At 36.3% G+C, this 16,928-nt stretch overlaps 1 protein-coding gene across 1 annotated transcript in view; it reads right to left on the bottom strand.

Annotated features, from left to right (window-relative positions):
• The window catches only part of itgb5 (integrin, beta 5), a 32,472-nt gene that overhangs the window by 12,670 nt on the left and 2,874 nt on the right, over nt 1-16,928 (bottom strand). The window contains exons 5-10 of the mRNA XM_082175592.1: nt 16,601-16,769; nt 15,472-15,633; nt 14,522-14,617; nt 14,342-14,431; nt 11,579-11,713; nt 5,637-6,066 (exon numbers count right to left, since the gene is read on the bottom strand). Coding sequence (XP_082031718.1) covers nt 5,637-6,066; nt 11,579-11,713; nt 14,342-14,431; nt 14,522-14,617; nt 15,472-15,633; nt 16,601-16,769 — 1,082 coding nt within the window. The remainder of the gene's footprint in view (nt 1-5,636; nt 6,067-11,578; nt 11,714-14,341; nt 14,432-14,521; nt 14,618-15,471; nt 15,634-16,600; nt 16,770-16,928) is intronic.

Here is a 16,928-nt window from a genome sequence, read left to right as displayed (position 1 = left end):
ATAATAATATAATATAATTAATATAGTATAATATAATTGATTAGTTTTCACTGGTGGTCTCAGACTTTGACTCACTGTATGCATCTGACTGTCAGGTCAAAAACACATCTTCAGGGAATGTATCAAAATACTTTCACCAAAAGCATCAGGTTAGTTTCACTCAAATATGATCCACCGCACAAATCATGCAGTGACATGCAGAAAACATCTTCATGAAATCAATAAAACCTTCTGTTTGACAGCTCAAGCTCCTATCTGCCCCAAAGGGCAACGTTTTTTTTTTTTTTTTTTTTTTAATTTTCATTCTTACATCCTACCTTTCAAAAAAAATACCAAGTAACTAAGATTTTGGGCGTGAATGCACATGCAACATCCATTCATAAGGCGTGATATTTCAAAGGACGAATAACTGAAAACCAACTATAACTAGTAGCTTTTGAAATTCTATTCCTTTGAAATGTTTTGTGTAAAGGCTTGGCATTTAAAGTATGGCAGAAGCGAAGCAGGATCCATGGGAGATGCTTTATTTGTTTAGCATGCTAATCCAGGTCCTCGAGGCTTCTAGAATCTAGACGATCCAGTTTCCATCCGGACTGGGTTTGTTCTGCTGAGCTTTTCATTTTGCTAGTGCATTGGGGGATGGTTTTCAGAGAGGAGAGCACATCTGAGGGATTGAGTCAAAGTCCAACAAATTCCATTGTTTGGTAAACTGCAAGAAGAGGAGTCTATTGAGTTCAACAGAGGGGATCTAAATACACTATTTTCATCATACAAAAATGTGCATTTCCATTAATAATATTACCCATGAAAGATACTTGAAACTCAAGGACTGTCATCCCAATAGAAATGGAAATGCATCTTGACACATCAAAAACATGCATTTCACAAAGGAGTTCTGCTAGCAAATGTGCTCTCATCGCAGTCAATGGACTACAAAGTGAGCATTGACCTCTATTCCAAAGTCCAATTTTGCTTATGGTTCTTGCAGCTCTATTGTTCAACACGTGACCACATTGCTCTGATAAAGTGTCCCACAGGACACAACATGACGAAACATAAGTGTTTATATCCAAACATGTCAACCAAAGAATGCCAGATTTTATGATGACAGTAAAGCAGTGAAGCTCTTGTCTGTTTGTTTGCATCTAAGGTCAGTGTGTTGCCAGGTGCTGATGTCATTTACAGAGTTAAGAGAGGATGTAGGGGTGTGGAAAAAGAAACTCAAACAGACGTCAATGTTCTGTGTACTGTTAGAAAGAGGAGTTGGTGGATAATGTTCTGTTCGCCAAAAGTTAAATGGAACCACGTTATATCCAAATTACAGCATATGTTTGGTATTCAACATACAACGTCTCATCTGCTCCATGCTAAAGCTAATACAAGTTAACATCTGAAAGTATCTTTGAAAACAGCATCAAAAACAACTAGGTGTCTAACATATTTCTTGGATCTGCAAATGTTTTTGAGAAAAACAACATATGACCACAATAACAAACATCACTCCTGAGATGTTATTACAAGTTAGTGACAATTGTTTTGAAAGCCCATGCATAATTGTATACTGCTTGAACAGATTCACATGTTTTTCTCGGGTTAAGACGATTCATGTTTTTAATGAAACACCGTCTATACACACTGCAATTCAAAAGCTTTGGGTCGGTAAGACTTTAATGCTTTTGAATGAAGTCTCTAATGCTCACCAAGGCTTCATTTTTCTTGATAAAAAATACAGTAAAACAAATTATTTATAATAACGGTTTTCTGTTTTAATATATTTTATGATGTTGTTTATTCTATCTTACATTACATTAATTTATGTATGCTCCATGTAGTGTTTGATTATATTTGGTTGTAAAAGTTCTGTTGATTCAAGTCACCATTAGAGTGATTAGTGTCCTCTATGGTATAGGCTATATTCTTAAATCTATTATTTTCAGTTTGCTCAACAAACTGATACAGATGTTAGACTAATACCTGATGTGACAGTTGTTGAGTCAACAGCTAGAACCTCTCCAGACTGGACGCGACAAATCCAAAAATGCTAATCCATTTGTCCTTCGTATCAGAAGTAGCGCGAGCGCTTGGAGTACCACATCATAACTAGAATGGGGAATCAGTTTATTTGTTGCGTCACGCGGCTCGCGCCACATTCATTGTAGACAGCATCACTGATTATAATGGGTTCTATTTGCTTTTGTGGCGTTGCGTCATGCCACCAGCGTCTGGTGTAGACATGGTGTAAGAAAGTTATACATCACAATTAATATCAATGCTCATATTAATTTAAAGTGCAAGCTAATTTAACATCCTACACGCTAAAAAATGCAAGTTCATAGAACTTAGTATATTGCGTTTGATGAAAGCAAAGACACTTTAATTGTTAAGTAAACCTGAAACTGGTTGCCTCAAGTTTTTGAGTTCTCTCACCTTCTGATACCTTTAAAACAAACACACACATGCTGACATTTAAAATGATAATTGACTAAGTCTACACAACAATGCTGAAAATGTAAAGAAAAAAAGGGCACATTTATATGTCTGGAGCATTTAGTTACTATTTCTGTCTCTCTGTGTAAATAAGAAATTTAAATCAGCAGCAGATGTATAGAACAGCACTACAAAGAAAAGGTTTACTACGGGCTCAATAGTTTTAACATACTGTCATGCTCACACTTCTAAACACTCAAAGCTATTGTGCAGAGATTCAAAACATATGTACAATAACAAGTTTTAATATGGTAAACCCTTTGACTGACATGAGGCATGTGAACTTAAAAGTAAAAATAGAAAAAAAAAAACGTGTGCACTTTTAGCAGCCATCACACTAAATCCATTCAATCATAATAGTTCAGCAGATTCAAAAGTCTTTCATAATGACAGCAGAGCAAAAACTAATCATTCAAACGCAACAAAGGACCCACAGATGTCTTATCAGCGCAGTGCTGTCTGTCTGTGGGAGCCCTTCAGGCTGCTATCAGCAATGCAGCAAGGCCATGCTGATCCGCAATACACAAAAATGAATAGATTTAGAGCAAAAATATACATAAACTTTATATGAAATTCAGGTTTTCTGTGTTATTACACGGCTCTATTTCTGATCACAACATTCTGCTGTGAAATATTTTATCTGGTGACCGTAAAACTATAATTGACCGGAAGTATCTGTGTTATACGCATCAATTTTGCATTGGTTGTCTTCACCCAGTGAAGGATTGTTTTTGCCATAATGACCGGCTGACTCTACATTAGTCTTTCCATGGCTTCATATATATCAAATAAATAGGGAAAGCTGATACAATATTACAGAATACGACATCATGATTTAATGATCCAGGGTGGCCTCTGCATCTTCTTATGGCTTTATTTTCTGCAACTACTACTAACAAAATGCTGTTTTAGGTAACAACAGGGTGCGGTATGTGATATGCAATTAGGATAACAGCTGAGTAAACCATTTCAATAGCACTTCCATCAAAGAGTGTGGGTAAAGAAAAACAATCTTAGTTTACTCCAGGTGTATGAACAAAGGACTATGCTTAAGAGAGTGCTTATGTTCATTTTAAAGTCATGTTTAGATAAAAATGGACTTAAAAATATCTTTAAAGTAATCTTGAAAAGTAGCCGCCATTACCTATATATTGAATGTGCGTCTACAAAGAGTTACAAAACATCTTTACAAAAACAGTTTATTTTTGCCCAGCTGTAATAAGCAGCTTTCAGCCAATCACCCTTCAGGAGTCACAACATGCTCACCCGCCCAGTGATCGAGTACTAATGTGGCACAGGAAGAAGCTCCTAACCACAGGTATCCCTAAACTCTCACTGACTAATTAACCTTTGAGTTTTAGATCAAAATAAATAAGTAAAAAAATAAATTAAAAAAAACGAGCTCTTTACACATCAAAAAAAAGAAGAAGAAAAAAAAGGCTCACAAAAATAAAATGTGTTGGTGTCAGCACTACACCCTAATAACCTAACCACCCATCAATTTGGGTCATCCAAAACGACGACAACAACAAGACTAAACAAAATTAAAATAAAAAATTTACTAATTACAGTTATTTTCTTTTACACTACAAGTTATAATATTAATGTGTCTCAAAATGTTCACTTTAAATATTAAAAACTAGAGCTCTTCTTTTGGTAAAAAAAAACTAAACCCTGTAGTGACCCTTAATTCTGTGTTTAGTTAACGATGCTCATTACAAATTTAGTAAAATGCTGAAAACATTTTTGTCCACAAAAAAAACAAAAACAAACAAATGTGACAAATTGATCCTGACAAATTAGCAGTGACATGCAGATATGAAGTTCATGTGGAACAGCATTTACTGCAAAACTGAGGCATTCTGAGACACTGAAAACACTGGATCATGAGCTTCTCATGTGTTAATGAACACTGTGATTTATTCTGATGCACTCTGTGTTTCTGGGTGAAGTGCAGCACTGCCTTTTGTGATGTGATAATCAGACTAAGCCATATCTCAAGTTCAAATTTATTTAGATGAGTTGTGCAGCCCATATTTACTTTAATAATTAAGTCATAAAAATTTTAAATTAGATTTTTAACAACCACCCTGCAGTTCCCACCGTTTGGGAAATCCTACCCTGGAGGAGTATGTTCACCTTACTGGCCCGCCTGTTTGAGAAACTTGTCTCACTCTCCAGATAAACGCTAGCATGCTAAAATTCATTGATGCTAAAACTAATTTGATATTATATCCAAAAAGTCTCGCAAATCACACTCTGTAAAACAAGCTGCTCTCACCGGAGCATGGCCAAATCAAAACACCACAAAACATGTTTATGGGCCAATTAACATGTGAACGAAACCTACAGAGAACTCTCATCAACGGTTGCCTTTTCCCACAGCCATTATTAGCGAGTTTACAAGAATTGTCCCGGTTAATTCACCATGGCAAAGCGGTATGAGAGCGCATAATTACTCAGACTCATTCAGAACTCATTACAGCGGACGAGAAGAGTTTTCCATGGCTGAGATAGCAGGAATGGGACATATTCTCGATTCTACCAATGACATTATTGCTACAGAGGCTCAACAAATATCCATTTTGTGCTGGGCCGGCAGTTCCTGCTGACATAAGAAAAACATAGCGCTTCATTACTATAGAACAGCCATTGTGTGCATGGATAAACAAATGCAGCCTGCTACAAAGCTCTCACTGTGACATGGCAGAGATGCGTCGTGTGGAGAGAGAGACAGAGATGGGGCGCCAGCCAAACTGCTCTCTGGCAAGAATTGATTAAAAAAGTAAAAATAAAAATAAACAAAATGAACCCCATGGGCATAGAAATTATGCCAACTTTTAATAAAACGTAAATTCTAATTCAATTAGACAAAGGTTAGAATAAACTGGTATCACACTTGACTTTTTTGTCCTGCTCACTTCTGAAATGATGGCTACACCCCCGTGGCATCCTAAAGAGGCCCATGGGCAAGCCAAATGGGCAAATGCCTTAAGACAATGCTGAAAAACTAGGATATGGAAATAACTTGTACTGAAAATTCAATGCACTTTGCAAGGTGCAGGTTGAACTGTATTGTGGAACTAAGGTGCAAAGATTTATTTGAAAATACATTGTGACGCCCAAAAAAGCGATTCAATTCATCTTACCTGAACACAGCGTGCCCTTGTGTCGGGCACAGGAAAAGTCATCACACTCGCAGAAGGTGCCGTAGATTTTGCCAAACTCGGACTCGTAGCAAAGGCACTGGTTACAGCTGCATTCTCCGCGGCCGCTGCACACCTGCTTGCCCTCGGCCTCACGGCAGGCACTGAGGTGCTGGTAGTCGACCTCACCCTCCTGGCACTCGCAGCGGGCACCCAGGTAGCCGGGCTCACAACGGCACATCCCACAGCTGTAGGTGCCGGCGGAGTTGCAGCGGCTACTGTTGGGATCTGTGTGATACGTGCAGCTGCAATCACAGCGGTAGTCCACAGAGACCTTCAGGCGGTCTTTAAAACCAACAGGCCTGATGGTGAAACTCTTCTTGGTGCCTCTCGGAGGACATCCTCGAGCGTCTACAGTTATGTTGAAGGAAACCTGCAAGAAAACCGACAACTCATTTTCTTGTATTTAAGACAAAATACACAAAAAAAATTACACGGATGACAATTTTGTCGGCCAACCTGGAAGTTAGCATCACCGTGGTTCCCTTGACTTTCTGTGACCAACTAAAGTTTGATTCTTACATGTTTTGTTCATCAAGATAATCTACACAAATGAACAATGAATGTTGAGGCCTAAAGACAATGACCAGAAGTAAAAAGCTGAGGGTGAAATATAAACGAACTACACAATCACTAAGCTTCTTCTAAACTCTTTTAATATTTATTTAAAATCAACAAGTTCGAGTTGAGTTCGAGTTAGAACAGCATGAGTATAAACACAACAAGGCTTTAAGTGAGTGGATAAACAGTGAGTTGATGAGCTTCTGTGCTTGGTGTGATGACATTTAAATAATGTCATGTCCCAGAGAGCCTCTGTAGTCCCATTTAGCCACTTGTAAAATAATAATAATAAAAAAAAAAAATTCACAAGTGATTCATTTTATATGGTATAATAAAATGAGAATTTTTTGGGAACTTGTGTTCACCAGAGACAATTTTTTCAGGCACTTAACTAAACCTATAAAAAACAAACAAAAAAAACAATAATTTTGGAATGACCAAAGAAAAAGTTAAACTCAAAGGAAGGGGAGTTCTCTTCCTGGTGGCATGCATGACCTTATCGCTGAAGATAAGAGGGTTCAGTAACTGATGTAGATCATAGCTGTCAGATTAATGCTAGGCCATCAAACCAGAGAAAAGACAGACTCCACCCTGATGATGACCACCCAGAGGAAGGAAGTCAAGAAGAGGTTTCATCCAGACTAGCCAAGACTTGATCTACAATCAGTCAATTTCTGGTAAGATGGTGAGATGAAACTCATTTCTCAGATTTAGTATTCCACTTGAGATGTGGTTTAAGTTTCATACAATTGCACTGGAATTATGCAACATGCAGTGCAAAAAAATAAAAAAGGATTAAAAAATGTATTTTCCCAGAAGTGAGAAAACTTAATGTGTGGATCCTCAGGAGCAGAGAACCCGACACCTTTAAAAACATGTAGTCTGGCTGGCCTTTGATTCAGAACCACCCAGGGGAGAGGACAAGCCCAACATGCTGAGTCTGAACGCTTTGAAGTAGCATTTCAGATCAGTGAGCCCTCCAGACCCGAGGGCTCAAAGCTCAGAGCCGAACACTGGGCCACAGAGGGTCATACTGATGGAGGGAGACTAGAGGCTCACATGTACCCTTAATCACAATGAAGGGCTAAGGCTGTCAAATATATTTTAATGGAAAAGGGGTTGTTGTAAATTTGATAGCACTGGTTTCTCTACAGCAAAGTAACTTTTGATGGTCCCTTTTGAACATTCTGTTGACTACAAGTAACTTTGCAACTACATGTCAACTTATTCTAACCCTACCAGTCTACTAGTACTCTTAACACTCTAATGAGAGTTATTAGACATAGGTGCAACGTTACTTCTAGTCAACAGATTGTGTTAAAGGGACCATCAAAAAGTGAAACCAACACATTTTAGTGTAAAAATAGTGAAAACCTGACAAATGGGAGGCAAGCAAGAAAATGCGCTTATTATTCAAAATGTCTATTTTTGTACCAGTGTATTTTTTTACTGTTGAACTATTCATGTGGTGGTGGTGGCGCAGTGGATAAGACACATGCCTTTGGTGTGAGAGACCCGGGTTCGAATCCACTGTGAGACACCAATGTGTCCCTGAGCAAGACACTTAACCCCTAGTTGCTCCAGAGGCGTGCGACCTCTGACATATATAGCAATTGTAAGTCGCTCTGGATAAAAGCGTCAGCTAAATGAATAAATGTAAATGTAAAAATGTAAATGTGGAAAAGGTTCTTGTAGGCTACTGGTATACCAACCGTTATTGTAATGATGAATAATTGCTAATGTTTTGGACCGGTCCATCATTCTTTGATTGTTGGTTTTTATTATTTTGTTGTTTGCTCAATTTACATCTGCAAGCTTGTCTTAATTTGCAGTAATCCAATTGTATAAATAATTTATATATAAGAGATCAAAGGTTTGGGGCCAGAAATACTTTTTAAATGTTTTTGCAAAGTCTCTTATGCTCACAGATGCTGCATTTATTTGATCAAAAATCACAGTGAAAATAATGTAACATTGTGAAATTCTATTACAATTTAAAATAACTTTTTTCAATTTTAGTAGATTTTAAAATGTAATTTATTCCTGTAAAGCTGAATTTCCAGCATCATTACTCCAGTCCTCAGTGTCACATGATGTTGAAAGAAGATTTGTGATGAATAGAAAGTTCAAAAGAACATAATTTATAATAAACATATTTTGTAAGATAAGATTAAAATATTCTGTAGCATTGTACATTTTATTTACCATCACTTTTGGTCAAGTTAATGTACCCTTGTTGAATAAAAGTATTAAATTATTATTATTTTTTAAATTCTTACTGACCCCAACTTCTGAATGGTAGTCTATATAAAAAAAAATGGTGCAAGTAATATTAACTGTTGAAAAATCAACGGCATTTTAACATTACATCAAACATAGCAATATGTTATCACATATTATCCAGCATTAACATGCTCCTTAAAGACCACGCTGAAAGGCCTCAAAAAAAAAAAAAAAAAAAATTGAGGAAAAATGAGGGGTCAGGCAAAGGCACAAAAAGAAGACTTTTTCCTCAATGAGGCAATGAACTGCTGAATTGGATTAAGGAGACATGTGAGTCACGAGAACATGGCAACAGTTAGATGAAGACAGACGGCATTAGGAAACTCCATGAAATCTGTGTAGTTGGGCAGAGGAAGAGCGGACATATAATGAGCCATCAATGGCCAAAACTGTATACTGCATACTAATATAAACGCATACCAGTCGAAGACTTGGGAAAACACTGCCAATGTTCTACATTTAGTGATTGATCCAAGACTGATCCGTGTGTTTGCAGAAGTAGTTTGTGAAAGCCCTAAAGCCAGAGCAGCAGAAGTCCTGAATAGATGTTAATAAACTGAAGCATTAGTCAGAATGGGAGGTTTAATGGTTTTCATAATCTGACATTCTGTGTCTGAGCATGCAGTAAGAATGCTAAACTGCTAACAGCAGATAATAACATGAAGAGAGGATGGCAAAAAAAATTTAAAAAATCTTTAACTTGACGTGAAGTATTCACTGTGCTATAAAACAAAAAAATATATTTATTTTAATAATGAATTAACTGAACCTAAATTGTCATTATTAGTTATTGTTTTTAATTACTAAAGCACATCATTTCAATGTACTAAACTAAAATTTCATGAAAACCAAAAATATAAAATTTAAAGCCAATTGTAAAAGCTATCAATAAAAACTATAATTGTATTTAAATAATAATAATAATAATAATAATAATAATAATAATAAAAAAACCTGGATAATCCTAAAATAACATCTCCCGATCACCCGGTTTTATTTTATGATTACCAGCTTGATATACAGAGTCACTTACTTAGTTATTACTATATAAAATGTATTTAAAAAAGGCTATTATTATTATTATACTATTAATATTAGTGTAATAATAAACATAACTACAACTACTTTTCTTATCAAGTGTTTGGATTATATAATTAATATGCATAAGCATTTATATATATATATATATATATATATATATATATATATATATATATATATATATATATATATATATATATATATATATATATATATATATATATATATATATATATATATATATATATAAAAAACCAAGAACCATCACTGCTCCTGACTGTACAAAAACTCCCACCACATTCCATAGTGTTCTTGCATTTGCACAACAGTGAGCAAAGCTTTAAAACTCCATGGCAAACAAAGTCTATCCTAAAGTAAACTGATGTTTCCTGGGATACCATCCAGCTTTATATAGGATTAGATCAATGTATTATGTATGGGACATTTTAGTAGTCTCTAGGGGCTTGAATCCACTTCTGTGAAAGGAATCTAAGCTTAACTTTAGAATCTGGGCTACCGCCTCTGTATCTAAGGCCCGTGTTTTTCCACAGCTCCTCGCCCAAAAGAGCTCAGCGCTATTGTGCGAGCCCATTGAAATGCAGCATCCGACTCCTCGGAGGGTTCGGTGGAGGACTGGGAGGGATACAAGGGATTCTGTTTGGGTTGTGCCCCCCTTTCTAAAGGCATGATTGGCACTCGGGCACGGTGTGACAAATTTCCCTCGTGGATGAGACAAAAAGATCCCAGCCTATTGGAGCAGCCAGAGAAAATTGGGTTGCTCCATTCATTGTGGTTATTCAGTTCTCTTCTACCCCTCCACTATTCCTTTTACACTCCTTCTCAACATTCAATTAGGCAGAATGGGAATGGTACAGGAGAAACTGGAGGGTCAGATCACTGCATGGTGACATGTACCAAGTAGTGCTATAGAGGTTTTACAATGTCCATCTAATTAAGAATGTATGGGAGATCCAACAATGACAAACACCATCACCTTGTGAACACTGAAAAATAAAAAGCATTCTTTCAGAGTAAACGTTAATTATACAAGCACTGTTGGATACAACATGTGGTCTTGATTGCTTCGGTAATCTGAGTGCTATGATACTGTAAAATTTAGTTACCATAACACTCTGAAAAGGCTCTCTAAGCAATTTAATCTTTTTCACTCTAAACAGAGAGCGAGTCTGCTGTGGCTGACACTGCATAATGGCATGAGAGTGCGGACCACGGCATGTTATTAAAATCCTGCATGTTATCATTGAGCAAACAACACGTTATCAGAGCAAACACCACATCATCTATAACACAGGAAGTGCTAAACAATATGCCTGTAAGTGTGTGATAGCATTTCAGCCATGTTTCTATGACCTGCTGAAAACCACAATTATCTGTAAATGGCCAGAATCTGTGCTTAGGGAGTGTTTGAAATCTTCCTGTCAATGCATTTAGTTTTCAAAGTTATTTCTGACTCAAATACTAGATCTTCTGGTGTTAATATGGCCAAATTTAAGATTTGAGATGGAATAAAAAAAATAAAATCATGCTCTAGAATAAACATTTGACATTCTTTCCATTAACTCTCTTTTGCTGTATTTCCCTGTCACTGTCTTTCACTTCCTTAAAGATAGTGAAAGAAAATATGTTGCTTTCATATCCAGGGCATTATATATGAGGTCAACAAAGGACAAATGGGGAAGAATTTTTTTTTTTCAAACTGTGTAAACATGATCTGAACATTTAGGAAGACTGAAAGGTCTAAGCCTTTAGGTCACTTTCTCTACATCATCCTTAAGAGTACAACTACCATCAGTTTAGTAGTATTAGGCAACAGGATACAGAACCCTGTGCTCAATCCAAGAGGTATAAATAAGATCTGAGCTCCTGCCACAGACCTCATACACTCAGGTTGCAGACTGAGAGACAGGATCAACTGTGATCCATTTTAAACCTTTTTGTAAAAGGCACAAGCATGATTTGATAAAATATAAAGTACTTACAGTGTCACCAATTTTGAGGTCAGCACACTTGCGGAGGCCGGTCAGGGGCTGGCCGTCTTGGCAGGTGGCGGTGAAGGCCAGACTGAGATCTTCAGGATGATCCCACACACTCAGCTCAACTTTCGACCTGATGTTCTACATGAAAAAACAAAAACAAATCAAGCAAATGATCCAAAAAAACAAAGCAATCCAACATTCACTAGTAACAGTTTGAAAGGTAATGGAGATGTTCCAGAATTATATATTTGGTTTCTATAATGCTTTAAAAAGTAAAACCACAAACTTTCAATCATATTCTTGGATCAAATACTATCACTGAAAACACCACAATAGATCATATCCATAACAATAATCATAGACTTTAGTATTTTGGCATATTTTGGTGTAAACTAACAGTCAGGAGAGATGAGGGATTGGATCCTCTGGGTGAAACCCTAACTTGATATTTGGTCAGTGTTTGTCATCAGTTAAAAACTGATCATTTATTTTTCTTTCCCCCCAGTGTCCAGTGAATCTACTCTACTGTTCAAAAGTTTGGGGTTAGTATGTTTATTTTGTTTTTGAAAGAAGTCTCTTATGCTCAGCAAGGCTGCATTTATTACAGTAAAATGCAGTAAAAACTGTACTATTGTGAAATGTGTTTAAAATAACTGATTTCTGTTTCAGTACAATTTAACTAATTTATTCCTGTGAAGACAAAGCTGAATTTTCAGCATCATCACTCCAATCTTCAGTGTCACATCATCCTTCAGAAATCATTCTAGTATGATGATTTGCTGCTTAAGAAACATTTCTTCTTCTTCTTCTTCTTCTTCTTCTTCTTCTTCTTCTTCTTCTTCTTCTTCTTCTTCTTCTTCTTCTTCTTCTTCTTCTTCTTCTTCTTCTTCTTCTTCTTCTTCTTCTTCTTCTTCTTCTTCTTCTTCTTCTTCTTCTTCTTCTTCTTCTTCTTCTTCTTCTTCTTCTTCTTCTTCTTCTTCTTCTTCTTCTTCTTCTTCTTCTTCTTCTTCTTCTTCTTCTTCTTCTTCTTCTTCGTGTTGAAAGCAGTTGTGATGCTCAATATTTTTACTTTTTTCACGATTCTTTAATGAATAGAGTTCAAAATGTTATACTTTTGTAACAGTATAAATGGCTTTACAGCCTCATTTTACCAATTGAATGTGTCCTAATGGGAATAAAAGTATATTTTTTTAATTGTACTGACTCCAAACTTTTGAACTGTGGTATATGTAGTATTTCATGTTATTCACATGATCTTGTTTAATTTAAGGTTATATAAAAATGCTAGTGTAAAACATTTCCTCCAATATATAGCTAAAAAAAAAAAAAAAAAAAAGCTCTCCAGCCAAATAACATCTTTCAAGACCATTTCTTAACCACAGCAGCGATCTTCCAATGCAGCAACAAACACAGAGTATCAGATCTTCACAAGCCAGAACTATCAGACTGCAAAGCTTACTGTGTGAACTAAAGCAAACACATGGACGAGCCCATCAAATGTTCTGCAATGACAAAAACAGGAAATTCCTTATCTTATGTAATCATGTGATCACACAGTGAAGACACAGCAAAAGACCAAAGGTTTTCTAAATAACACTCCACAACATCATCTGTTCTTAATACAATTCAATTTCGAACAATTTATTAGCTGAAAACCAGGGGGAATTCATTCGGTTGCAAATTAAACTGAATTTACATAGAATACTTTAGGTGAGTGATGGTTATGCTGTTGTGTTGATAAAACAGTTGCCTGACTCTGAAGTGTGTCGACAACATTGCCTGAAAATGAACCGTGCGTTCATAATGGGCTGACACTATACATCACAGCTTCAACCCTGAACCTTTTAATACACATTCTACACTCTTGAAAGGAAATAAAAGCATGAAGGGGTCAGTATTGGGGTCACCAAGAGCACATTTTATTTTATGTGCACCAGCTACCTGCGTTTCAAATAGGACTATACAGGGGCACAGGGTGATTTTTTAGGTTGGAGGTGCTGAATAAATAGTATAAAGAAATACTTACACATACATATATACATATATACACATATATATATATATATATATATATATATATATAACACATCAACGCCACAAAGCATAACAAACAATCCTCAAGAACACTTGTTTAAATAGGTGGAGCATACAGTACATTTTTGACAGAAAATAAAAAAATTGTGCTACTTACAATCGTAGTGCAACAAGGAATGTATTTGTAATGCGCTATTTTTAAAAAGGGCTATTGAGGTATTTTTGCAAGCTATTAACAAGCCTTCACTGCCACAGGAAATAAACAATGAATAAATAAAAAACACTTCTGCCTACCTTACAGACTTGCACTCCAAAGTGGAGTGCAGCGGAAACCCACCAGTAGGTGGTGGCAAGTCACTCGCTGCATCCAAAATCAAATACTTTCCTAGAATATAGTATGCGAAAAACAGTACGGCAACAGAGTAGTATGTCCGAATGCATAGTATTCGAAAAACAGTAGGTGAAAAGTCCCAGAATGACCTACAACTTCCAGCGAGATTCTGAAGTGTGCATTTGGTCGACACTTTACTATCCCATGAGGCCACGGGAGAGGATTTATGAGTTCTTTTTTTTTTACTACCCACATTCATACTATATAGAAAGTACTTTTTGTTGCGAATGCGAAGTAAGTTCAAATTCAAATGTAGCACCTGCTCAGACAAATGCGATTTCGGAAGCAGCGACTGTCTTAATGAGTCATTGAGTCAAATTGTGTTGAGTTTATAAACTTACATTGTATGCGTTCACTATTAGCTGAATAATGTTTTTGGAGTCTTGGTCCAAAATTTCCACTGTAGTCCCAGGGATCAAAGCAGTGAGATTCTATGGGTAAAAATACATTAAGAACACATTAAACACAAAACAAAAACAGCTCAACATCAACCAATATAGCTTATGAGGAACGAGAGGTACCTTGTAAAGAACATAGTGTCTTTTGGTCACTGCAAAGATGAGGAAAATATTGTTTTCAGCCAGTTTCTCTCCAAGTAGAGCGAGTGAAGGGTAGTCCTGTGGAGAGACGACACACGTCCATATATCAGTAAGATACATTCAAGCAATCCCTCACTCCCTGCAGCACTCTTTCTGTCAGGAAGTTTGCAAAAGGAAGTCATCGCTCTTCTGATTCCCCTCCACGGTTTCCGTTATCCTTCCCACCCATTTCCTCTGAATACAGCGACAGGCGTTCTCTGCTAAACTGCCTGAGTATACAGGGAGTTTGTACTCAGTCTCTTTAGCCAATGATCATCGATGTGTTAAGCACATTTGAGGAACGTTTCATTACAGAACAAGATGGATGCGTAAATATTCAATCCTAGTTTGCCGTAAAAGGCACACACTGCTTTTGTTTGTTTTCCTTCTGTCTGAGCGATCTCTCTCACTCTCAAAACATTCAGCTACTTTAGATAGAGACCAAACTGCTAAACGAGCACCGCATCTGTTCTTGCACTTTGACATAGATGGGGAATAACAATTTATCTAGTTCAAAGCCATAAAAAAAAAGTTACGAAATTTCAAGAGACATCATATGATGAAAGGAGAAGGGAGAAGGAAACAATAAGTGCACAAAAGCTTCCCATTAAATCTGAATGATCTGCAATGCCTTTGAAGGTTTTGTTATGCTGTTCAACAAACACAGACCTGCATTTCAGACAATCATTATTTGTTATCATCAAGCATTTATAGCTGATGGAAGTTAAGGGCAAGAAATTAGTTATTAAGTATGTTTAAATAAAACAAGCTAATTCAGAGTCTGCAGTTCATTTATCCAAAGCAAAACAACATGTAGTCTTCACATTTTTTGGTTCAGCCATTTAAAATACTTTTTTTTTTTTTTTTTGAGTTTAGTGGTGTAAAAGCTTTACCATCTTTGTTGAAGCGCTGTACTCATTCTTGTCGTTCAGGTGACACTGTCCATCGTGAGGATGCACTAGTCCACCGAGCTTGCCGTCCAAAGCCAAGTGAGGGACGTCATCGGTGGCAAACACCAGGAGATGATAGGCTTCTTTCCTCCAGCCAATCCTCTCCTGCCACAATGACACCAAACTTTCATTTATACCAGTCTATATCTTTTTGTATCTCAATACCATGTTCATTTGATTGTTACACAGTGATTTTAATTTTAATAATTATTCCAATTAGTTTATGGATATAGTTTACAGTTTTATATAGTTGATGGATCAGTTCAGTTATATTACAGTTGTCAGAATATGTATCAACATATGGACATTATCAGCATTTTTTCAAATAAAAACACGTATATAAGATACTTTTCTAGAAATACATTAATTTAAAAATAAGTAGTAGTAGTATAAAGTAGTAGATGAAATACATCTGTGAAGCATTTTGTTAATTCTTTCATCATTTTTATATATTTTTTATTATGCATGCAGCTTTTATGGCCTCATTAATTTAAAGACTAAATATATACTTTTAAACATTCATGTCAACATAGGACCATTTCAATTTCTTTTTCAAAGTTAATTTAAGGCAAAAGGGGGTGATTGGTGATTAGCCACAGTTCATAGATTCATTTTTTTTTTTTTATTACCTAAAATCTACACAATCTAGCAGACAGCACCTGCTAACTAGTGCTTTAGAAACACATGGCAAATTCAACACTAAACACAAGATCCCATTAGTCTCACAAACAAATAAACACGTATAGCGGATAAATGGGCAAGGCTCTCCTCTTTCATTCAGCGTAAACCGCACAGTCTCTTTCTCTCATGCATGCTGTGATTGTGCCTTTCATGGCAAAGCAAATATTTTTACAGCCTATGATGTCAGGCAATATTAGCGTGTCTCTTTTAAGTCTCAGACACACCTGTATCTCTTCTGAGAAAATTCAGACAGCAAAACAAAAAAAGGATATCTGATGTGTCAAGACGTTCTCTCTTTTCATTAAACCTTGCTGGACAGGTTTGATGTCCCTATAGGGAGTTGAAGGAGTCAAAGAAGCAGCAAAAATACCAGTCCTGACTGACTGCTTACCTTGCAAACTGCAGCCTGCAGAATGGCATCAAACCCCCCCTCTGGTGCATCTCTGTTACGTGACACCATCTGCTTCTGCACTTCCTCGTTGAAACGATCAACCTTGTCCGTAAGAGACAAGAGGTGACGAAAGCCAAATGTGGGGACACAGTTTGGGAACAACTTATATCTGTAATAAGAGAGGAATGATAAACACCAGGAGCTTGAACAGCAATATTGAAAACATAACTTAAATGAATCCTAATATTGTGCTTTTTGATATCATATACTACTACTAATATATATATATATATATATATATATATATATATATATATATAAAATATAT

The sequence above is a fragment of the Leuciscus leuciscus genome (assembly GCF_965113295.1).
Source record: "Leuciscus leuciscus genome assembly, chromosome: 7".
Lineage (NCBI taxonomy): Eukaryota > Metazoa > Chordata > Actinopteri > Cypriniformes > Leuciscidae > Leuciscus > Leuciscus leuciscus.
Note: the sequence above shows the minus strand (reverse complement) of the source record. Positions and strands in the feature narration are given on the sequence as shown.